Below are 25,305 nucleotides of genomic sequence, written 5' to 3' on the forward strand. Positions count from 1 at the left end.
CAGCGAGGGTGACCGGTCTGCTCCTGATCCCCGGGATCGTCTCTTGGGTTGGTGTCCTGCGGCTGGAGCCGACAGCGCTGGGGAGGGGGTACCGTCAGTTATGCTCTCTCTCCGGCGCTCTAGGTCGCCATGCTCCTGCGTCTCAGCCGGATTGACTGCGCCTCTGCAGAGGTGACCGGTCCGCTCCTGTTCCCTGGGATCATCATTTTTGTCGGCGTCCTGCAGCTGGAGCCATGCGTCGGGGAGGGGGTACAGTCACGTGTGCTCCCTCTCTGGCCTCTAGGTCATCAGGCTGCTCGTTATGGCGCACACCTGTTACCATCGTTACGCGCACCTGCGCGTCTTCAGACTCACCAGACTTACCTGCCCTATATACGTCACTCCCTTTGGTTCCTTCTCCAGGTGTCATTGTTTCTGTTTCATGTCTATGCATTGTTCGAGGTTCTTGGTTTGTATTATGTTAATTTTATTAAAACACTCACTCCCTGAACTTGCTTCCTGACTCTCAGCGCACATCGTTACAGTAACTTTCCTACAATAGCCAGCTGCCAGTGAACATATCCTTGTAAATACATTTCTGCTGCTGATATCATCAGCCTAGGTACTGATGCATGCATCTATCGAAATGGTAACTGTGGTAAATACTTCCCAAAGTTGTGTCAAGTTGGCTGGATGTCCTTTGAGAAGTGGACCATTCTTGATACCGGTCCATCTGACACCTCCTAAATGTACCATACCCGGTTCAAAGGAACTTAAATATTTTGTCTTGCCCATTCACCCATTCAATACATGTCTCACTTGTCTCAAGACAACAACAACAAAAATCCTTTAACCTCTCTCATCTCCTTCATCTACATTGAAGTGGATTTAACAAGTGAAATCAATAATGGATCATAGCTTTCACCTGGATTCGCCTGGTCAGTTTGTCATGGAAAGAGGAGGTGTTCTTAATGTTTTGTACACTCAGTGTATAATCCATGTATTGACATTTTTGCATCCTCAAATGAGTCTCTGATATTGCTAATACATAAATGGTATGACTGCACATTTAATTAATCTTATTCCTTAAACTACATTTATTCATACTGTATGAGCAATCAACAGACCTTTCTTTGGTAAGTTCAGAGTATTTGATTGTCCGAGAATGAACCAGCAGATACTCAGTCAGTGTGTGTGTGTGTGTGTGTGTGTGTGTGTGTGTGTGTGTGTGTGTGTGTGGTGTGTGTGTGTGTGTGGAGGGCTGGGATTACTAACCCAAAGGTATATTTCTGTCACTCCTCATAGGCCCTTGGGAGAAGGGTGAACAATCAGTTTGTCATACTGCAGGTAGGCTACAGTGGGGGAAAAACGTATTTGATCCCCTGCTGATTTTGTACGTTTGCCCACTGACAAAAAAATGATAAGTCTATAATTTTAATGGTAGGTTTATTTGAACAGTGAGAGACAGAATAACAACAAAAAATATCCAGAAAAACGCATGCCGAAAATTTTATAAATTGATTTGCATTTTAATGAGGGAAATACGTATTTGACCCCCTCTCAATCAGAAAGATTTCTGGCTCCCAGGTGTCTTTTATACAGGTAACAAGCTGAGATTAGGAGCACACTCTTAAAGGGTGTGCTCCTAACCGCAGCTTGTTACCTGTATAAAAGACACCTGCCCACAGAAGCAATCAATCAATCAGATTCCAAACTCTCCACCATGGCCAAGACCAAAGAGCTCTCCAAGGATGTCTGGGACAAGATTGTAGACCTACACTAGGCTGGAATGGGCTACAAGACCATCGCCAAGCAGCTTGGTGAGAAGGTGACAACATTTGGTGCGATTATTCGCAAATGGAAGAAACACAAAAGAACTGTCAATATCCCTCAGCCTGGGGCTCCATGCAAGATCTCACCTCGTGGAGTTGCAATGAGCATGAGAATGGTGAGGAATCAGCCCAGAACTACACGGGAGGATCTTGTCAATGATTTCAAGACAGCTGGGACCATAGTCACCAAGAAAACAATTGGTAACACACTACGCCGTGAAGGACTGAAATCCTGCAGCCCCCGCAAGGTCCCCCTGCTCAAGAATACATATACATGCCCGTCTGAAGTTTGCCAATGAACATCGGAATGATTCAGAGGACAACTGGTGAAAGTGTTGTGGTCAGATGAGACCAAAATGGAGCTCTTTGGCATCAACTCAACTCATCGTGTTTGGAGGAGGAGGAATGCTGCCTATGACCCCAAGAACACCATCTCCACCGTCAAACATGGAGGTGGAAACATTATGCTTTGGGGGTGTTTTTCTGCTAAGGGGACAGGACAACTTTACTGCATCAAAGGGACGATGGACGGGGCCATGTACCGTCAAATCTTGGGTGAGAACATCCTTCCCTCAGCCAGGGCATTGAAAATGGGTCGTGGATGGGTATTCCAGCATGACAATGACCCAAAACACACGGCCAAGGCAACAAAGGAGTGGCTCAAGAAGAAGCACATTAACTTCTATGGGCTAGGCGGGACGAATTCGTCCCACCTACGTAACAGCCACTTGAAGCCTGTGGCGCGATTTTCAAAACCTTAAAAATCCTATTACTTCAATTTCTCAAACATATGACTATTTTACAGCTATTTAAAGACAAGACTCTCGTTAATCTAACCACACTGTCCGATTTCAAAAAGGCTTTACAACGAAAGCAAAACATTAGATTATGTCAGCAGAGTACCAAGCCAGAAATAATCAGACACCCATTTTTCAAGCTAGCATATAATGTCACATAAACCCAGAAGACAGCTAAATGCAGTACTAACCTTTGATGATCTTCATCAGATGACAACCCTAGGACATTATGTTATACAATACATGCATGTTTTGTTCAATCAAGTTCATATTTATATCAAAAACCAGCTTTTTACATTAGCATGTGACGTTCAGAACTAGCATACCCCCCGCAAACTTCCGGAGGAATTCGCTAACATTTTACTAAATTACTCACGATAAACGTTCACAAAAAGCATAACAATTATTTTAAGAATTATAGATACAGACCTCCTCTATGCACTCGATATGTCCGATTTTAAAATAGCTTTTTGGTGAAAGCACATTTTGCAATATTCTAAGTACATAGCCCAGGCATCACGGGCTAGCTATTTAGACACCCGGCAAGTTTAGCACTCACCATAATCATATTTACTATTATAAAAGTTTGATTACCTTTTGTTGTCTTCGTCAGAATGCACTCCCAGGACTGCTACTTCAATAACAAATGTTGGTTTGGTCCAAAATAATCCATCGTTATATCCGAATAGCGGCGTTTTGTTCGTGCGTCCCAGACACTATCTGAAATGGTAAATCAGGGTCGTGCGCATGGCGCAATTCGTGACAAAAAAAATCTAAATATTCCATTACCGTACTTCGAGGCATGTCAACCGCTGTTTAAAATCAATTTTTATGCAATTTTTCTCGTAAAAAAGCGATAATATTCCGACCGGGAATGTCCATTTAGCTAAACTGAGGAAAGTAAACAAAGCTTTCGGTCGACGCGGGCACGCGCCTGAGTCTCACAGTACTGTAACCAGCCACTACCCAAACGCGCTACTTTGTTTCAGCCAGAGCCTGCAAAGCCACGATTCAGCTTTTTGCCGCCTTCTGAGACCCTATGGCAGCCGTAGGAAGTGTCACGGGACAGCTAAGATCCTCACTCTTCAATAAACAGAGACAAGAAGAACGACACCTTGTCAGACAGGCCACTTCCTGCCTGAAACCTTGTCAGGTTTTTGCCTGCCAAATGAGTTCTGTTATACTCACAGACACCATTCAAACAGTTTTAGAAACTTTAGGGTGTTTTCTATCCATATGTAATAAGTATATGCATATTCTAGTTACTGGGTAGGAGTGGTAACCAGATTAAATCGGGTACGTTTTTTATCCAGCCGTGTCAATACTGCCCCCTATCCTAAACAGGTTAAGGTCCTGGAGTGGCCTAGCCAGTCTCCAGACCTTAATCCCATAGAAAATCTGTGGAGGGAGCTGAAGGTTCGAGTTGCCAAACGTCAGCCTCGAAACCTTAATGACTTGGAGAAGATCTGCAAAGACGAGTGGGACAAAATCCCTCCTGAGATGTGTGCAAACTTGGTGGCCAACTACAAGAAACGTCTGACCTCTGTGATTGCCAACAAGGGTTTTGCCACCAAGTACTAAGACATGTTTTGCAGAGGGGTCAAATACTTATTTCCCTCATTAAAATACAAATCAATTTATAACATTTTTGACATGCGTTTTTCTGGATTTTTTGGTTGTTATTCTGTCTCTCACTGTTCATATAAACCTACCATTAAAATTATAGACTGATCATTTCTTTGTAAGTGGGCAAACGTACAAAATCAGCAGGGGATCAAATACTTTTTCCCCCCACTGTATGTCCCCACATTCTCACGCAGCATTCATAGCTGGCATGAGTTATTCTCTTCTTTGGTGGACTGCCTCAGAGAAATCCTCATTGATGAAGATGTCGGACCCTTTAAGGGTTTTCGCTCTTTCAAGAACCTCAAGCTTGTCCTTGAACCTGAAGAACTTCACTACAATCGTGCTTCATTCTATAGCTAGAGGACTCCTGATATCTTCAGGAGTGATATGTATATATTTTTTTGTCTTTATCTGTTGTGGTCTAGTACTGTCTTTTTGCTAGCTAGGGCCATCTACTTTATGTGCTGCCTGTCTTCCCAGTGGCCTACTTGGTGTGTGAACTGTTGACTGATCATCATTTTCAAATAGTTGTTGACACATCAACCAGGATCAAGGAGCAGGAACTGTGACTTTCTTTGGTAATCAGTGGCTGTATAGGTGGGGGAGTGGTTTCACTTCTCCTAGGCAATCAGTGTTAGCTCTTCAGTCTCCCCTGGTTTCTCAGTCGCAGCTGTAAGCGGCGGTCGTGTCAGTTTTGTCACAAAACAAAGACAGTCACCAAAACAAAGACAGTTCCACCGCGTTGTTCGAGGAAGGTGCCACACAACTCCCTCACTTGAGTATCTTACCTAGATTTTCTAATGTTGCTCTTTTGTAGCTTTGTCAACTATGTGTGTGTTTTCAATACCTGTTTGCAGCTCTCTCAGTAGGCTTTACAGACACTCCCCACCCCCTGGCTGCTACCCTTCTAATTTAGTGTACCCTGCGTGCACAACCCATGTGGAATTCCGGGTCTCTGTTAGCATTTGGAACAGCCAATTTGCAGTCAAGAATGCAGAGTTCATCTCAGCCTATACTTTTACAACACATGTGGAATTCCCGGGTCTCTGTTAGCATTTGGAACAGCCAATTTGCAGTCAAGAACACAAAGTTCATCTCACACCGTACTTTTCTAGAGGCTGCTCGACCTACTAATCTCACTACAACCCCCCCCCCCCCCCCCCCCCCAGGTCTCTGATCACTACTTAGTTTCCTTTTCTGTCTCCCTTTCCACCAACCCTAACCACTCAGCTCCTACCCAGATGGTCATGTGCCATCACAATCTTTGCTCTCTCTCTCCCACTACTCTCTCCTCTTCTATCCTATCATCGCTCCCTTCAGCTAAATCCTTCTCCCTCTTGTCTCCTGATTCTGCCTCTTCGACCCTACTCTCCTCCCTTCCCGCATCTTATGACTCGCCCTGTCCCCTTTCCGAGCTTAAAGAACAGCAGCTGAGCGAAAATGAAACATCCGGAGGACCTATCATCCTTTCACTCCCTCCTTTCTACCTTCTCTTACTCCATCTGCTGCTAAAGCCACTTTCTACCACTCTAAATTTCAAAGCTTTGCCTCTAACCCTAGGAAACTCTCCCCCTCCTTCCTCTGCGGACGACTTTGTCAACCACTTCGACAAAAAGGTTGAAGACATCCGCTACTGATTCACTAAGCCTGTTGAGTCCACTAGTCTCAAACACACAGAACTACCCTACGTCTTGACCTCTTTCTCCCCTCTCTCTCCAGATGACATCCTGCAACTAGTGAGGTCTGGCCACCCAACCCCATCCCCTCCTCCAGACCATCTCTGGAGACCTTCTCCCATTTCTCCCTTCCCTCATCAACTCATCCCTGACCACCGGCTGCATCCCCTCTGACTTCAAAGTGGCCCGAGTTGCTCCCCTTCTCAAGAAACCAACACTCGACTCATCTGACATCAAACTATAAATCTGTATCCCTTTCTTTTCTTTCCAAAACACTTGAGCATGCTGTCTCTGATCAACTTTCTCGTTATCTCTCTCAGAACGATCTTCTTGACCCTAACCAGTCAGGCTTCAAGACTGGTCACTCAACCGAGACTGCTCTTCTCTGTGTCATGGAGGCTCTCCGCACGGCTAAAGCTGACTCTCTCTTCTGTTCTCATCCTCCTAGAGCTAACCGCAAGATCTAACAATCAGATCATATTCTCCACCCTCTCAGTGGTGGAGAAGTCTATGCACACTCTTGGATTGCATCCTACCTGGCAGGCCGCTCCTACCAGGTGACGTGAAGAGGATCTGTGTTTGCACCACGTACTCTCACTACTGGTGTCCCCCAGGGCTCGGTTCTAGGCCCTCTCCTCTTCTGTCTATACACCAAGTCACTCGGCTCCATCATATCCTCACATGGTCTCTCCTATCTCTGCTATCACCCCCCACCCACCACCTCAAGCTCAACCTTGACAAGAAGGAACTGCTCTTCCTCCTGGTGAAGGCCTGTCCGCTCAAATCTCCATCATGGCTGACAACTCCAGTGTCGCCCTCCCAGAGTACAAAGAACCTTAGCGTGACCCTGGACAACACCCTGTCGTTCTCTACAAACATCAAAGCAGTGACCCGCTCCTGCAGGTTCATGCTCTACAACATCCGTAGAGTATGACCCTACCTCACACAGGAAGCGGAACAGGTCCTAATCCAGGCACTTGTCTTCTCCCGTCTGGACTTCTGCAACCCGCTGTTGGCTGGGCTCCCTGCTTGTGCCATCTAACCCCTGCAACTTATTTTCAACCTTCCCAAGTCCTCTCATGTCACCCCGCTCCTCCGCACACTCCACTGGCTTCCAGTCGAAGCTCGCATCCACTACAAGGTCATGGCGCTTACCTACGGAACAGCAAAAGGAACTGTCCATCCCTACCTTCAGGCGATGCTCAAACCCTACACCCCAACACAAGCACTCAGTTCTGCCACCTCAGGTCTCTTGGCCCTCCCAAGCTCTACTGTCCTGGCACCCCAATGGTGGAACCAGCTTTCCCCTGAAGCTAGGACAGTCCCTGCCCATCTTCTGAAAACATCTGAAACCCTACCTCTTCAAACAGTATCTTAAATAATCCTTCTCCTCACCTCGCAAGTTATGAACTTTGTCTGATTCTGCCCATATTTCACTTTGACTTTCCTGGATACCATCTATTACAATATTATTTTGCCTTGATTGACCCGCCAGGTAATCAGCTTTCCCAGATAGGGTTAGGAGGCTCTCATAGATGCTGCTGATATCCGTCCTCATAGAGGCACCGTCATGATGATTAACAATAAAAACTGCCCCTACTTTTTTAATACACCTTCTGAAATAAGTCTCTTTTCTCCTAGACTACATCATCACCCATTGTCTATGGCCCATGCTGTTGTGGGTGGTTGTTTTCAACTAGCATTATAGTATGTGTAATGAAAAAGCAGCAGGCTGTGCTATGCTCTACAGTGGGAATGGGATGAATGCTACTGGGGGTCTACTATGAAGATGACAAGCACTCTGCTCTCCATCTCTTTCAGTATCTGTCTCTCTCTCTCTCGGGCTGTTTGGACAAGTGGCTATGGAAGTGAAGGAACAAGAGAGGCACAGAGCCACTCTATAAGCACTGCATTTACTGATGGTCTGGGAACCTCCAGTCTCTGCCAAGACTGAGAAGGGAGGGAGGGAAGTGTTAACTCGAAATGAAACAACTGGGTTCCATTTTAACAACGTTTACTTTGGTGTTGCACGGTATACCGACACTTCGGTACTTTTAAATACTAGAACACAAATAACGGTTTGGAACTAGAAGTTTTGTTACTTTCGGTACTTCAGTCAAATCTGTCTCACGTCATAGACTCGATCCATCAATCCGTATGTCTACTAATTTGTCTGAATCTTAAGGGGGCTGTAGTAAGCTAGCCATTCTTGCACTTGCAGCTGACACAGTGCAAGCCACTTTTGAGAAGCAAGCGAGAGGAGAGAGAATGCAGACAACATGGCTTCTTCTAAAGAAAATATCATACCTCCATGCCCGCAGCTTGTTGACAAAACTGTCTCCAGAAGCGAACTATGGGAATAATTTGCTTACAGAGCAGATCAGGGCCAGCCCACTGAAACAACTGAGCAAAAGGTGTTACAAAGCAGTGCAGTGCAAGGGAGGTTTAGTTCCAAAACAATGTATAAAATGTTATTTTAAATTTTTTACATGACATTCGCATTGTAACATTCTACTAGAAACTACATTTAAATTATTTGTAAGTGTCAATGACATGAACATATTAATACAAAAATATTTAACACCATACATTTACATAAATGTCTAAAACTGTTTTTGCTTTGTCATTATGGGGTATTGTGTGTAGATTGAGGGGGAAAAAACGATTTAATCCATTTTAGAATAAGGCTGTAATGTAACAAAATGTGGAAAAAGTCAAGGTCTAAATACTGTCCAAATGCACTATATATAATAAATGCGCTTAGTCAATTTGTCATACCCCATCAGAACCCCCAAAATATGCTTGTTCTACTCAATTGTTTCTAAACAATGTAGTTTTAAACAGATACCGTTTAACCTCTGAATATGGATAACATTTAAATTTTGTATCCATAGCTCACCGATTTATTTAATTTAAATTATAATAATATATATTTTTTTTGTTGTTGAGTTGTTACATTTCTCCACCTCCAATTCCTCAGCTTTTGAACAAAACAGTGGTCCCATTCTAAATCTTGATCATACTTCTTATTTCGTGGGACTTGCGATGTAAAAGTCCTGAGTTTAAATCTTCATCATACCTCTGACTTTTTATTATTTGCACGCGACTCTTACACTGTTTAAGCTAGAAATGCGGTTGCAACTTTAAGATATGTAGACTAGCCATGACCAGTGTGATTACATAACGTTTTTTTTATATAATTTATACATTTTAATTTATAAGTCTAAGCCAGGGTAGTTTAGCTATTTCATTTTGAATTGTAAGACCCCTTGAAGTATGAAAATATATATTGTATGGAGAAAACAATTGGCCTTACTGCTATTAGCCCAAACAAACACATTGAATAACAGATTCACTGAGATATAAGAAAGATCAGGAAAAACATTTTATGTATTTAACCCTTTTTTTTAACAAATATATTATTCTGATAAAGTGACAGCTGTTTTAGTAAAGACAATATTTTCTGTAACTTTTTACAGTGGGGGAAAAAAGTATGTGATCCCCTGCTGATTTTGTACGTTTGCCCACTGACAAAGAAATGATCAGTCTATAATTTTAATGGTAAGTTTATTTGAACCGTGAGAGACAGAATAACAACAAAAATATAGAGAAAAACGCACGTCAAAAATGTTATAAATTGATTTGCATTTTAATGAGGGAAATAAGTATTTGACCCCCTCTCAATCAGAAAGATTTCTGGCTCCCAGGTGTCTTTTATACAGGTAACGAGCTGAGATTAGGAGCACGCTCTTAAAGGGTGTGCTCCTAACCGCAGCTTGTTACCTGTATAAAAGACACCTGTCCACAGAAGCAATCAATCAATCAGATTCCAAACTCTCCACCATGGCCAAGACCAAAGAGTTCTCCAAGGATGTCTGGGACAAGATTGTCGACCTACACAAGGCTGGAATGGGCTACAAGACCATCGCCAAGCAGCTTGGTGAGAAGGTGACAACATTTGGTGCGATTATTCGCAAATGGAAGAAACACAAAAGAACTGTCAATATCCCTCAGCCTGGGGCTCCATGCAAGATCTCACCTCGTGGAGTTGCAATGAGCATGAGAACGGTGAGGAATCAGCCCAGAACTACACGGGAGGATCTTGTCAATGATCTCAAGGCAGCTGGGACCATAGTCACCAAGAAAACAATTGGTAACACACTACACCATGAAGGACTGAAATCCTGCAGCGCCCGCAAGGTCCCCCTGCTCAAGAATACATATACATGCCCGTCTGAAGTTTGCCAATGAACATCGGAATGATTCAGAGGACAACTGGTGAAAGTGTTGTGGTCAGATGAGACCAAAATTGAGCTCTTTGGCATCAACTCAACTCACCGTGTTTGGAGGAGGCGGAATGCTGCCTATGACCCCAAGAACACCATCTCCACCATCAAACATGGAGGTGGAAACATTATGCTTTGGGGGTGTTTTTCTGCTAAGGGGACAGGACAACTTCACCCCATCATTTGACGGGGCCATGTACTGTCAAATCTTGGGTGAGAACCTCCTTCCCTCAGCCAGGGCATTGAAAATGGGTCGTGGATGGGTATTCCAGCATGACAATGACTCAAAACACACAACCAAGGCAACAAAGGAGTGGCTCAATAAGAAGCACATTAAGGTCCTGGAGTGGCCTAGCCAGTCTCCAGACCTTAATCCCATAGAAAATCTGTGGAGGGAGCTGAAGGTTCGAGTTGCCAAACGTCAGCCTCGAAACCTTAATGACTTGGAGAAGATCTGCAAAGACGAGTGGGACAAAATCCCTCCTGAGATGTGTGCAGACTTGGTGGCCAACTACAAGAAACGTCTGACCTCTGTGATTGCCAACAAGGGTTTTGCCACCAAGTACTAAGTCATGTTTTGCAGAGAGGTCAAATACTTATTTCCCTCATTAAAATGCAAATCAATTTATAACATTTTTGACCTGCGTTTTTCTGGATTTTTTTGTTGTTATTCAGTCTCTCACTGTTCATATAAACCTACCATTAAAATGATAGACTGATCATTTCCTTGTAAGTGGGCAAATGTACAAAATCAGCAGGGGATCAAATACTTTTCCCCCCCACTGTATAAACAACTGACATTTTCAACACTTCTAACATTTTGTCTAACTTGTTGGAGAGGGTACGACATCTTCATCTCCTTCTCCGTATCTAATGAAACAGCAGTTTCAGTAACTGCATTAACACATTTTTCCCCATCTGTTTCCAAACAACTGCCATTTTGACCACTCCCCGAACAAGTCAGACAAAAACAGTGTATAAAATCTTTCTCTGCTTTTCAAAATATATATATTTTTTTTTAGGAATAGCTTCGACCAATCAATAGATAATGCTGTTTTAGTAACACACCAACTGATCTCTTTCTAGATGCAGTAAGTCATGTCAGAAGCTAGCAGATTCATTATTTACCAACAACAGCTGCTAATTTCAATAAAAAGACATCAGGTTTTGAAGTTCACTTGCCTTGCTTTGTCTAACACTATCATGAATCTAGCAAATAAGTTTTGTGGGTCAGATTTAGGGTCATGACAATTCTTTCAGCTGGATTATTGTCATGCAAAATAATTGGCAACTTCGGTTGCGAATGACACAAACAACGTCTTTTATAAATCAAAACATATGGGCTGCATGATGCGACCATAGGCTATTGATGATTTGAGAAAGTCGCAAAAAGTTGTGCGCTCTGTTCCTTGCCTCAGGTTGCACACGCTGTTCTCTCATCAAGTGATCATATTTTCCCCATCAGACTTCTGTTTCAATTTAGAATGGCCCATTATCAAATGGGCAGGGGGAAAAGCTATGTCATCCGTGTGCACTCGAATAGCGACCTCTTTTCAATCATTCGGGTAGGCTACTCTGGTTATTTCACTCCATGCATCAACCACTGTTTGAGGAGCATGCAGCCTCTCGCTGCGCGACAAGTGACGTTACGCCCAAACTCTGTATGCCATGGGCTCTCCAACCCTGTTCCTGCAGCTACCCAGTCTTAATTTGGGAAACCAAGTGAAATCTGTTTGGGATTCTTTATTTTTTTTATTTTAACCTTTATCTATCTAGGCAAGTCAATTAAGAAAAAATTATTTACAATAACTGCCTACCCCGGCCAAACCCGGACGACGCCGGGCCAATTGTGCGCCGCCCTATGGGACTCCCAATCACGGCCGGATGTGATGCAGCTTGGATCAACATCCAAGTAAAATGTTTTCACAACAAAACATATTTAATTTTACTGTTGACAGCCCCATCACTGTGCACTCAGGAAAGGAATGGAGGAAAGAGAGGAGATGGAAATGTTGGTGAGATATTCTGTAGCTAAAGGTAATGTGTCAAATAAACATGTAGGCTAGCTCTGTAAACTGCCCTGCACACTCAATGAACTAACAGCATCACCTAGGCCTATATGTTCTCTCCAAGACTCATGGATATTAAGTTTGGAGCATAGCATAAGGTAACCAGTCCATCCAGTATGCATAATAATACAGTTCACACTCAAATGCGATTACTAGAATTAATAAATCCAATTATGAACCAAAGACTCCTTAAATCAGTTTTTTTTCTGCTATGTGTAACATGCGGTAGGCTATGTATTGTATAACAGCACAATCATTTTAATTCAGGGTATTTTTTGGGCTTGGGCTATAATATGTGTATGGGTGTTGAATGAATCACCTTAGAAAGCGCTGCCCATTTCATTGTTAAGCTTTGAAACAACATCCACAAAGACCATGTTATCCACTCAGTTTCGACCTGTTGTTGAACTTCTTTCTTCAAATTGATAAATCACCGTGAGGCGAGTCAAAAAAAAAGCAAGATCACTGCAACTCCCCAACGGGCTCGGGAGGCGAAGGTCGAGTCATGCGTCCTCCGAAACATGAACCGCCAAATCGTGCTTCTTAACACGCGCCTGCTTAACCCGGAAGCCAGCCACACCAATGTGTCGGAGTAAACCGTTCACCTGACGATCGGGGTCAGACTGCAGGCGCCCGGCCCGCCACAAGGAGTCGCAAGAGCGCGATGAGCCAAGTAAAGCCCCTCCGGCCAAACCCTCCCCAAACTCAGATGATGCTGGGCCAATTGTGCGCCGACCTATAGGACTCCCGATCATGGCCGGTTGTGATACAGCCCGAGATCGAACCCAGGTCTGTAGTGACGCTTCTAGCGTGTTAAGAAGCCTTAAACCGCTGCGCCACTCGGGAGGCACGATAAGTATTTTGTGATTTCCGATTGCATTGAAGTCAGAGTGGTTAGAGAGACAAGAGCCCTGTGTGACCTGCTGGTCGTTAGCCATGTCCAGAGTGCAGTCACGTGGAATTTGACTGCGGTCATGACTCATGACTGCCGGTGTGGCGGTAATAAGGTCACCGCAACAGCCCTAGTTAAAGTGCAGTATTTATTTAGTTTAAAAGCACAAATGTACTGTATATGTTAGCATGTATTTTACACTGGCTTTAGCCATAGAGGGAGCAGGCCAGCCAAGGCAACTGTTGCATAGCAACAACTACTGACCACAAACCCACAACTACTGACCACAACCACACAATTACTTACAACTACTGGCCACAACCACACAACTACTGGTCACAACCACACAACTACTGACCACAACACAACTCCTGAGCAGAACTACTGAACACAACTCCTGACCAAAACTTCTGACCACCATCACACAACTACTGACCACAACTACAGAACCACACAACTACTGACCACATCCACACAACTACTGACCACAATCAGGTGCGGCAGGTAGCCTAGTGGTTAAAGCATTGGGCTGCTGGATCGAATCCCTGAGCTGACAAGGTAAAAATATGTCGTTTTGCCCCTGAACAACTGCCACCTCTGGCCTGCTGGCCCCCCTACCTCTGAGGAAGCACAGTTCCCGCTCAGCCCAGTCAAAACTGTTCGCTGCTCTGGCACCCCAATGGTGGAACAAGCTCCCTCACGACGCCAGGACAGCGGAGTCAGTCACCACCTTCCGGAGACACCTGAAACCCCACCTCTTTAAGGAATACCTAGGATAGGATAAAGTAATCCTTCCAACCCCCCCCCCCCCCCCTTAAAAGATTTGATGCACTATTGTAAAGTGGTTGTTCCACTAGATATCATAAGGTGAATGCACCATTTTGTAAGTCGCTCTGGATAAGAGCATCTGCTAAATGACTTAAATGTAATGTAAATGTAACAAGGCAGTTAACCCACTGTTCCCTGGTATGCCGTCATTGTAAATAAGAATTTGTTCTTAACTGACTTGCCTAGTTAAATAAATAATAAAACAGACAACTACTGAACAACACAACTAATTACCAACCACACAAATACGGACCAGTTTAAGAAGACTAGGGCTGTCCATGACTAGGGCTGTCCACGGTGTGTCTATATTTTTTCATATATAGACACACCCTAAGTGCATTGTGCCGTCATTGTAAATAAGAATGTGTTCTTAATTGACGTGCCTAGTTAAATCAAGGTTAAATAAAAAATAAAACATTTGGGAGCAGCATTGCGATGTGGTACAGAGCTCGATTGGGCCTCTGCATGCCTCTGGAGGCCGTGCAATTGCGTCACACCCTCCATATGTAGTCTCTGACCACATTTTCAGATCAAGCATAAATTGGCTTTTAGCCTAGGCCTCCGCAATGGTTTTGTTTACTGAGATGGGCGCAAATATATATATATATATATATATATATATATATATATATATATATATATATATATATATATATATATATATATATATATACTGCTCAAAAAAATAAAGGGAACACTTAAACAATACATCCTAGATCTGAATGAAAGAAATAATCTTATTAAATACTTTTTTCTTTACATAGTTGAATGTGCTGACAACAAAATCACACAAAAATAATCAATGGAAATCCAATTTATCAACCCATGGAGGTCTGGATTTGGAGTCACACTCAAAATGAAAGTGGAAAACCACACTACAGGCTGATCCAACTTTGATGGAATGTCCTTAAAACAAGTCAAAATGAGGCTCAGTAGTGTGTGTGGCCTCCACGTGCCTGTATGACCTCCCTACAACGTCTAGGCATGCTCCTGATGAGGTGACAGATGGTCTCCTGAGGGATCTCCTCCCAGACCTGGACTAAAGCATCCGCCAACTCCTGGACAGTCTGTGGTGCAACGTGGCGTTGGTTGATGGAGCGAGACATGATGTCCCAGATGTGCTCAATTGGATTCAGGTCTGGGGAACGGGCGGGCCAGTCCATAGCATCAATGCCTTCCTCTTGCAGGAACTGCTGACACACTCCAGCCACATGAGGTCTAGCATTGTCTTGCATTAGGAGGAACCCAGGGCCAACCGCACCAGCATATGGTCTCACAAGGGGTCTGAGGATCTCATCTCGGTACCTAATGGCAGTCAGGCTACCTCTGGCGAGCACATGGAGGGCTGTGCGGCCCCTCAAAGAAATGCCACCCCACACCATGACTGACCCACCACCAAACCGGTCATGCTGGAGGATGTTGCAGGCAGCAGAACGTTCTCCACGGCGTCTCCAGATTCGGTCACGTCTGTCACATGAAAGCAGGTTCACACTGAGCACATCTGTGAAGAGCACAGGGCGCCAGTGGCGAATTTGCCAATCTTGGTGTTCTCTGGCAAATGCCAAACGTCCTGCACGGTGTTGGGCTGTAAGCACAACCCCCACCTGTGGACGTCGGGCCCTCATACCACCCTCATGGAGTCTGTTTCTGACCGTTTGAGCAGACACATGCACATTTGTGGCCTGCTGGAGGTCATTTTGCAGGGCTCTGGCAGTGCTTCTCCTGCTCCTCCTTGCACAAAGGCGGAGGTAGCGGTCCTGCTGCTGGGTTGTTGCCCTCCTACGGCCTCCTCCACGTCTCCTGATGTACTGGCCTGTCTCCTGGGTGCGCCTCCATGCTCTGGACACTACGCTGACAGACACAGCAAACCTTCTTGCCACAGCTCGCATTGTTGTGCCATCCTGGATGAGCTGCACTACCTGAGCCACTTGTGTGGGTTGTAGACTCCGTCTCATGCTACCACTAGAGTGAAAGCACCGCCAGCATTCAAAAGTGACCAAAACATCAGCCAGGAAGCATAGGAACTGAGAAGTGGTCTGTGGTCCCCACCTGCAGAACCACTCCTTTATTGGGGGTGTCTTGCTAATTGCCTATAATTTCCACCTGTTGTCTATTCCATTTGCACAACAGCATGTGAAATGTATTGTCAATCAGTGTTGCTTCCTAACTGGACAGTTTGATTTCACAGAAGTGTGATTGACTTGGAGTTACATTGTGTTGTTTAAGTGTTCCCTTTCTTTTTTTGAGCAGTGTATATATATATACTAATATATATATATATATATATTAGTTATAGTTATATATATATATATATATATATAACTATCTATCTATCTATCTATCTATCTATCTATATCTATATCTATATATCTATATCTATATATAGTATATATATTTGCTACTGCTCAACTAAAACATTCAAGGTCAACCAACAGCCTAACAACCAAACAATAGACCCGCTGACTAATTGGGGTCAGAAGACATTAGCATAACATCACCAAACCCACTTTCTCATGTTCAGGCTATCCTGAATAAAACATATTTTAACATTTTAGGAACTGTAACAATATACATTTGCATTGAATAACTCCCCAACATGAACTATTGAACCGTTCAAGCTAGAGGCACCAAACCAACTCTCACATGTTCAAGCTATCCTAACTTCAAATTCTTTAACTTTTATGAACTATAATTATACACATTTGCATAAAAAAATACAATTAAAACAATTTTAATCCCACTTTATAACACAACAAAATGTGGAAAAAGTCAAGGGGTGTGAATATTTCCTGAAGGCACTTTAGAAAAATAAATGAGCTAGATTTTGTTTGTGTACTGCCATATGTTAATGACATAGCTATGTTTGTCACTGGTGTGGGCTAGTAAATATCCTAAACCAAGCTAAAACCGCGGAGAGGGAAGAGAGAATTCCATTTCTGTTTCATCTGCTGCTTGCTTGCTAATGTTCACTCATATGTATTTCCACATGTAATTAGATTTTTATTCTATAAAGATTGTTGTGACTAATGTAGAAAAATCCTCACAGTTGTTGTTTATAGTAAAAAGTGAAGTGCCATTTACAGCTTACTGTGTACAGTAGGCTACAGGCAATACATGTATGTTCCTCCACCGTGTGAGTCATAGAAATTACAATCTTGTGTTCGGGGCTTTCCGGCAGTCTTCGTGGATTTTATATGCAGGGAACATACATTGTACAATTGTAACTAACAAATAATTTTTAACATTAGAACCCATGTACAGTATATTAGTTCATATACAGCACCAACTACATACATATCTGTTACGGTCCATTATCGACTACCTGGACTTTTAACTGAATTTAAATGGAATTGACCCCGAACTCTGTCACATACAACCCCTGACAACACCACAGAACACTAACTTACACACAGCATAGCATGTGCCCCCCCAAATACTCACGTTAGTTGTCTTTTTATAGTAATCAATGTTGTGGACATCCCTGGCCAGGCCAAAGTCTGCAATCTTCATAAAGTTGCTCTCTGTGACCAGAACGTTCCTCGCTGCTAGATCTCTATGTATACACTGGATGGAGAGAAGGAGATAAAATAGGAGAAGGGGAGAAAAGATAACAGTGGTAATTGTGAAAGGGCAGGGGGGGATGGAGAGAAGGAGAGAAAAAGGTTAGAAAAGCAGAAGAGGGGGAAGAAGAGAGGAAAACCAGTGGAAAGATTGGGAAAAGGAGAAGAGAACATGATACAGTTACTTCATTGTGCAAATAAATACATATACAAACACTAAAATACAAACAAGCTATGCTAATAAATGCTTTTATCCATGTAATAACCCAAAAACACACATTCAACTAAACACATGCTACCACATGCATGAGAAACAAGCCTGAATCTGAAAACTATTTCTGACATACTTTGTCATACATGGTAGAAGTTGTTTGTGTGCCTAGGTGTGCATGTGTGTCTCTGTGCATGACTGCATGCCAGAGTGTGTGTGTGTGTGTATGTCTTAACATTGTATGCTCTAGCCTCTGACAGATTCCTCTAGTGAGAGGGAGGGTGATGGAGTGTTGGGCTAATGTGCCCATTCCCTGTTGTGAAAAATATATTCTTCAGTTGTCTGCACAGAAAGGCTTTGTGTGACAGCGAGAGACAATGCTGGGATTTGGACAGTGGGCTAGAGATGTGTTTTAAGGAGACAATATTCCCACCATGATAAAAACACACTTTTTACACAACCACCCTGGCTAAAGCCCTATCACAAAGGCCCAGTGCAATTTCATGGAAGTTTGTCTACCAAGTAGAATGGTGAGAATGAACATGGTGTGTTTGTGTGCACCTTTTGCGAGGCCAGATATTCCATGCCCCGTGCCACCTGGTAGGTACAGGAGACCAGGTCCTTGAAGGCGAGCTGTTCGTCTGAGCAGCGGTTAATATCGTAGGAGTACTCCATGCCCGGGGGCCTGCGGGCACGTAGGTACTCCCTCAGGTTCCCTTTAGAGGCATACTCCACTATCACATACAGAGGGCCTGCACACACACACACACACACACACACACACACACACACACACACACACACACACACACACACACACACACACACACACACACACACACACACACACACACACACACACAGAGAGAGAGAAAGAGAGACATACACTCATTTAGGACTCAACCACACTGACTGAACACTGCTTTCCAAATTGGGGCAGAGAGAAGTAACCAAGTCAAGCAGGGATTTTGGGCATCAGAATTTAAATGTTGACTGAAACAATTTGTGGGGGACAGTGGCAAACATGGACTAATGACAAATATATGGGAGGGTAGAGTTATATTATTTCATAAAATACTCCTTTAAATTCAGTTCTGTTCAACACTATATTCATAGTAGATGTGTGGGAGAGAACTTGGCAACTCTACTCTAGCAATACATTTCGGTGTGCGAGCATGCGCGTGCTTTCTTGTTACTCATTTCAACACAACGGAACCAAAGGACGTATTTGGGTGTTTTGGGAGCATTGTTCATGTTTATTAATGGCCACCAAATGATTTGATATTGAGATAAAAACGGCTACATTTGGACCATTAAAGGAGTAGTTCACTTCCTTATTGTAGGTGATGCAGGTCTTAAGATGTCGTACACATGAAACTGTGTAATTCCAAACTTTATCCACAGTGTTATATTCCATTTTGTGGGACTCAAGCAATACATTTTCTTGTGAGAGCATGTACGTGCTTTCTCGTTCCAATTGTGGTGATATGAGAAAACGCAGAACGAGGAAGTCTATTGCGGGTGGGGTAAGTTTTTCAAAACCAACTGAAATCATCCCCCAAAAAGTCTGTAACCTTCTATAACATGCCATTTACATCAAAAAAGTGAACCAGTCCTTTAAAGGGATAATCCACCTCAGAAATAAAATCATGAAACTTATGATTTGGTGAAAGCCTATGTTCTATCAGTGGGTAAAATAACAATTTCCCCCATGATTTAACTTCTAAGTGGTCTGTCTGTGAAATCAGGAAATCGTGTAGGAACGCGTCATAGCTACATGGTTCTTGTCAGTGGAGATAGGGATAACACACTATCACATTTCATAATACTTTTAAAACATTATCTGCAGTCCAAATTGCCAAATCAGCCAATAGACGGTAAGGGCATACTTGTCTAGAACACATCCATCTGTTTATCATCATAACAATGTATATATTTCACTTATATGTGCTCAATCTAAACAGTGTACCTAATTATTCAACTCAGTTTCTCCTTAAAGTTCCATCTTGCAATGCACCCTGTGTGTTTGTGGGAAATGCGGGAAAGGGCCATTGTTGACATAGCAACGTACTCTGCACTCGCTCTGGGGCAGAGACAAACTACAAGTTGAACTCGGTGAGAGACTCCTACCCTTACAAAAATGTACCATGGTAGTACAATGAAAAAAATAGAAATAGCATGGTACTATAATGTTTTTTTTTGGTCACTATCATGGCAGGAAAATACCATGGTACTGTTGCAATACAATGATATTTTGCTGCCATGGTAGTGAACCAAAAAACATTATAGTATCATGCTATTTTATTCATTGTAATACCATGGCAGGAAAATATCATGGTATTTGCACCAATACCTTTGTATCTTCCTGCCATGGTAGTGACCACAAAAACATTCTATATTTTTCATTGTACTAGCTACCATAGTACAAAAATTAACCATGGAAGTACAATGAAAAAAAATACCAATGTTTTGTACTAGCAGCATGTAGTGAAACATGAAAGCATGGTAGTTGTTTACAATGTATTATGATGGTCTGTGTCCCAACGTTTTTCAGGTGAAGTGACCAAAAACATAGTAATTTATGGTACTCACAAAATGCAACATTGACTACTCACTCTGCAATGGCAAAGCGTAGGCCTAGTACCCTCTTAAACCCCTTTAGCTCATAGTGAAAAACCACAACACACATGGTCTGGTAGTGTAGTGTACCCTCTTAAACCTTGGGACCTGAATAAGGTATGGTGAGAAGAAAGAAGGGAGTCTGAAACCTTACATTTTTTCAAGTTTATCTGGTGCTTCCCTCTTCAATACAGTTTTCAGTTGGCTCTCCATCATTCAACTGGCTTGACTACTTTTATACAGTTCTAAATAGCCAATATACTAAAAAAATATTGTAAAAAGGTATTATCATCTTATCGCATAGATACAATTTCAATATGTAAATCTCAACATATCCCTAAAAACAATAAGTTACAATGTTTCCCTTTGATTACACGTTCGTTGGTCCTGTCAACATGACTACGACAGTCTAGCTTGACTGGAGCTAACTTTACCATCTATGCTAATGTTTTTTATAAATGAATTAAACCATGAAAACATCATCCAAAAATAACAACTATTATCATTACACTCGCTTAATTACACATGATTAACTTGTTGTTTCATATCCTATGCTTTATAACTCGCTAACCATAATGATAACGTTTAAAATATTTAGTTTACATGGTGCTTCTCTCTTCAGTTGGCTCTCTCGTTCAACTGACTTACTAACTAGGCATATACAGAAAGTACTACCCCTTTTTCACACGAACTATTTTCCTTTTTCTTTTGATGTTACAGACAAACTAGGACCAACAATAGTAGCCTGCCTCTGACTTTATCAGAAACTTGCCCAAACTGGTATACAAATGAATCAATATAATACCAAACAACCTCTTTTGACCTTGGGAGGTTTATTTATTTAATGCATTATACTGCCACAATTAATAAAGATGGTGCCATATGATAATTATTGGTACCATTTATCATAAGTGTGCATTACCATGGTATAATGCAGGTTAAAACCATGGTATTTCAATGATCCACATCTACCATGGTATAAATTATGCAATACCATGGTATTATTTAAGTGGATGACAGTACTATAATACTTCAAATCTAAAACCGTGGTACATTTCCATGATTCAGATTTATACCATGGTAATATTTAGGTACAATGGCAATACCATAGTAGTACCATCATACTTCAAAGCTAAAACCATGGTACATTTCATTAAAGCGACCAATGGCTATGGCATGGTATAAGTGAAAGTACCATAGTAGTACCAGGGTATGAATGAAAGTATCCATAGTAGTATCATAGAAAAATATACCACGGGTAAATTGATCGTGCCGTTTGTTAATGCCATTTTACAGCTAGCTAGCTCCTTCACATGCTGATATTGACTTTGGTATTATTGTGTGTAGCTACGTTTGCTAGCTAGCTAGCTAGCCAGCCGGCCCAGAGAGAGCATTGCATTGTGGGTTTTGTAGTCAACTTGAGCTGGAACAGATTTACACAATGATTCTCACATTTTGCTAACAACGTTGTTATAACAACAAAAGGAAAGATTAGTTCACAAAAAATATTGTTTTTGCACTGTTAATCATAGGAATTTGTGGTTTGGAGTGGATTGTCCCTTTAAGGTAAAGCCCCTCATACTCACCATCTTGTGTACAGGCCCCTAGTAGGTTGATGATGTTCTTGTGTTTCCCAATCATCTTCATCATCTCCATCTCTGACACAAGGTCAGACAGGTCTTTCTCTGTAGCATCATCTGGAGGGGGAAACAAGGCATCAATATACAGTAGAGGACAAAACAGACACACATTAAAAAAAAAATAATAATAACACATACATAAACGTATTCATGCATACAGACAAGCGCACGCACACACACTACCCGCATCTCTTTCCCCATGACCCAGGACGCACCAGCCCCTGTCTGTCCTACAGTCCAAGCAGACAAGCTTAATCTGTGCCGTTATTAAGCATGCTTCACTGACAGTGGTGGTCTAGATTACATTATAGCAGTATGACCACTAAACACAGGCCTCTATTCTTTCAGCAGCCAGGGAATTAAGACATTCAGTCAATCTGAAGTTATTGTCTCCAGCAGCACATGAGTCTCTGTTTTCATGGGTCTGATCGAGGCGACCAGTCAGTCAGACACAATGGCATAGGATTTATTCCGCTGTCAGCACCATTACCTGAGCCCCCAAGCCCCACCTCGACAACCCCTACATACAGGTACACACACACATATATGCACATATAGCCAGTGTATGTAGTGTACATAAGACATAAATAAGTAAACATACCCACGTACACACCCCAGCCACAACATACACACCAGCCCAGAGCTGGTGGCGGTGGCCCATATTTAAAAAGGGTCAGAGGCTCAGCCCAGGGCTTACAGCTAGCAGGGCAGTGTGTCGCAGGGCTACGATTACACTGTGGAAATACTGAGATAGTGAGATCCCACAGGCTACTGTGGATGGGACAATCACGCACACACATGCACACATACACGTACAAACTGACGGACACACTCACACGTACCTTTCAGCATCTTCACGGCCACTGTGATGGCCTCCTTCGGCTTGTCCTTATCGATGCCTAACGCTTCAGCCATCACCACCTGGCCAAAGCAGCCCTCGCCCAGCGGCTTGCCCAGAGTCAACCTGTAGAGGAGAAAAAGGGAAACATTCGAGAAACAGTTAATGTTCAAACACCTGAGTCATATTCATTAGAGCACATTCCCTGTTTAAGTCTGTTATCTTCTGTTTGGTGCCTATTAAATACATCCATAGCCAAATCAATATATGCACAGACTAAAAAATGTAGTGCCTTTATGTGCTACAGTTAGCACCCGGAACACAAACACCTATTGAAAACCCACTTAACTCTCTTATCTCTCTCTGTAGGACACATACTTAAACAGATTTGTAAGGAGCGAAAAACAGAGAGCGACAGAGAAAGAACAAGAGCGTGAGATTGAAAAAGCAATTGCAAGAGAGAGATAAAGAGAACGAGAAAGAGAGGTAAAACAGAGAGCGAACAGGCACTAGGCCAGCGTTTTCCACGTCTCTCTCTCTCTCTCTCTCTCTCTCTCTCTCTCTCTCTCTCTCTCTCTCTCTCTCTCTCTCTCTCTGATTGTGTGAGTGCTTAATTGGCTCGATGTGGTGGCAGCGGACTGTGCCAGGGCGGTAGGGACATAATGCCCTGATACAGGATTGATCCGATAACATTGAGGAGTTTACCACATCAGTCACCGGCTTCATTAATAAGTGCATCGATGACCTCATCTCCATAGTGACCGTACGTATCCCAACCAGAAGCCATGGATTACTCTCAACATCCGTACTAGGCTAAAGGCTAGAGCTGCCGCTTTCAAGGCGGGACATTAATCCGGACGTCTATGTAAAATCCCACTACGACCTCTGACGAAACATCAAACAGGCAAAGCATCAATAGTAGACTAAGAAGGAATCCTACTACGCCGGTTCTGACACTCGACGGATGTGGTAGGGCTTGCAAACTATCACGGATCACAAAGGGAAACCCAGCGGCGAGCTGCCCAGCGACGCGAGCCTACCAGACGAGCTAAATGCCTTCTATTGAGTTTATTACATTTTTTTTACAGGGACAGTGCATATTTATCAATGTTTCAGTAAAAGTGCAGCAAATTTTCAACCCCAGTCCCTGGGCAGGTTATTAACTTCTTTCGGATAGGTGGCAGTATTTTCACGGCCAGAAAAAAACGTACCCGATTTAATCTGGTTACTACTCCTGCCCAAAAACTAGAATATGCATATAATTAGTAGATTTGGATAGAAAACACTCTAAAGTTTCTAAAACTGTTTGAATGGTGTCTGTGAGTATAACAGAATTCATATGGCAGGCCAAAACCTGAGAAGATTCCATACAGGAAGTGCCCTGTCTGACAATATGTTGTCTTTCTGTTGCATCTCTATCGAAAATACAGCATCTGTGCTGTAATGTGACATTTTCTAAGGCTTCCAATGGCTATCTAAAGCCGCCAGAAAGTGGAATGGGGTGTCTGCTGTCTCTGGGCGAAGAACAGCAGGATAATTTGTAAGTGGTCAGCCTGGGGACAGTGACACTGGAGATGCGCATTAACGAGACTACTCCATTTTTTTCTTTCAGCCTTTGAATGAATACAACGTTGCCCGGTTGGAATATTATCGCTATTTTACGAGAAAAATAGCATAAAATTTGATTTTAAACAGCGTTTGACATTCTTCTAAGTACGGTAATGGAATAATTTTTTGTCACGAAATGCGCTCGCGCGTCACCCTTCGGATAGTGACCTGAACGCACGAACAAAACGGAGCTATTTGAATATAACTATGGATTATTTGGAACCAAAACAACATTTGTTGTTGAAGTAGAAGTCCTGGGAGTGCATTCTGACGAAGAACAGCAAAGGTAATCCAATTTTTCTAACAGTAATTCTGAGTTTAGTTGTCCCAAACTTGGTGGGTGTCAAAATAGCTAGCCGTGATGGCTGAGCTATGTACTCAGAATATTGCAAAATGTGCTTTCGTCGAAAAGCTATTTTAAAATCTGACACCGCGATTGCATAAAGGAGTTCTGTATCTATAATTCTTAAAATAACTGTTATGTATTTTGTGAACGTTTATCATGAGTAATTTAGTAAATTCACCGGAAGTTTGCGGTGGGTATGCTAGTTCTGAACATCACATGCTAATGTAAAAAGCTGTTTTTTGATATAAATATGAACTTCATTGAACAAAACATGCATGTATTGTATAACATAATGTCCTAGGGTTGTCATCTGATGAAGATCATCAAAGGTTAGTACTACATTTAGCTTTGGTTTGGGTTTATGTGACATTATATGCTAGCTTGAAAAATGGGTGTCTGATTATTTCTGGCTGGGTACTCTGCTGACATAATCTAATGTTTTGCTTTCGTTGTAAAGCCTTTTTGAAATCGGACAGTGTGGTTAGATTAACGAGAGTC

General features: G+C 42.6%; 1 protein-coding gene across 7 annotated transcripts in view; it reads right to left on the reverse strand.

Moving 5' to 3' along the window:
* Window positions 1–25,305, reverse strand: part of LOC106576891 (fibroblast growth factor receptor 2) — a 145,466-nt gene that overhangs the window by 31,392 nt on the left and 88,769 nt on the right. For all 7 annotated transcript variants that reach the window (XM_014154426.3, XM_082964674.1, XM_082964673.1 and 4 more), the window contains 4 exons: window positions 22,858–22,979; window positions 21,962–22,072; window positions 18,318–18,508; window positions 17,427–17,549 (listed from right to left, as the gene is read on the reverse strand). In XM_014154426.3, coding sequence (XP_014009901.1) covers window positions 17,427–17,549; window positions 18,318–18,508; window positions 21,962–22,072; window positions 22,858–22,979 — 547 coding nt within the window. The remainder of the gene's footprint in view (window positions 1–17,426; window positions 17,550–18,317; window positions 18,509–21,961; window positions 22,073–22,857; window positions 22,980–25,305) is intronic.

Source organism: Salmo salar, chromosome 18 (genome assembly GCF_965601325.2).
Source record: "Salmo salar chromosome 18, fSalSal1, whole genome shotgun sequence".
In the NCBI taxonomy this organism is placed as follows: Eukaryota; Metazoa; Chordata; class Actinopteri; order Salmoniformes; family Salmonidae; genus Salmo; species Salmo salar.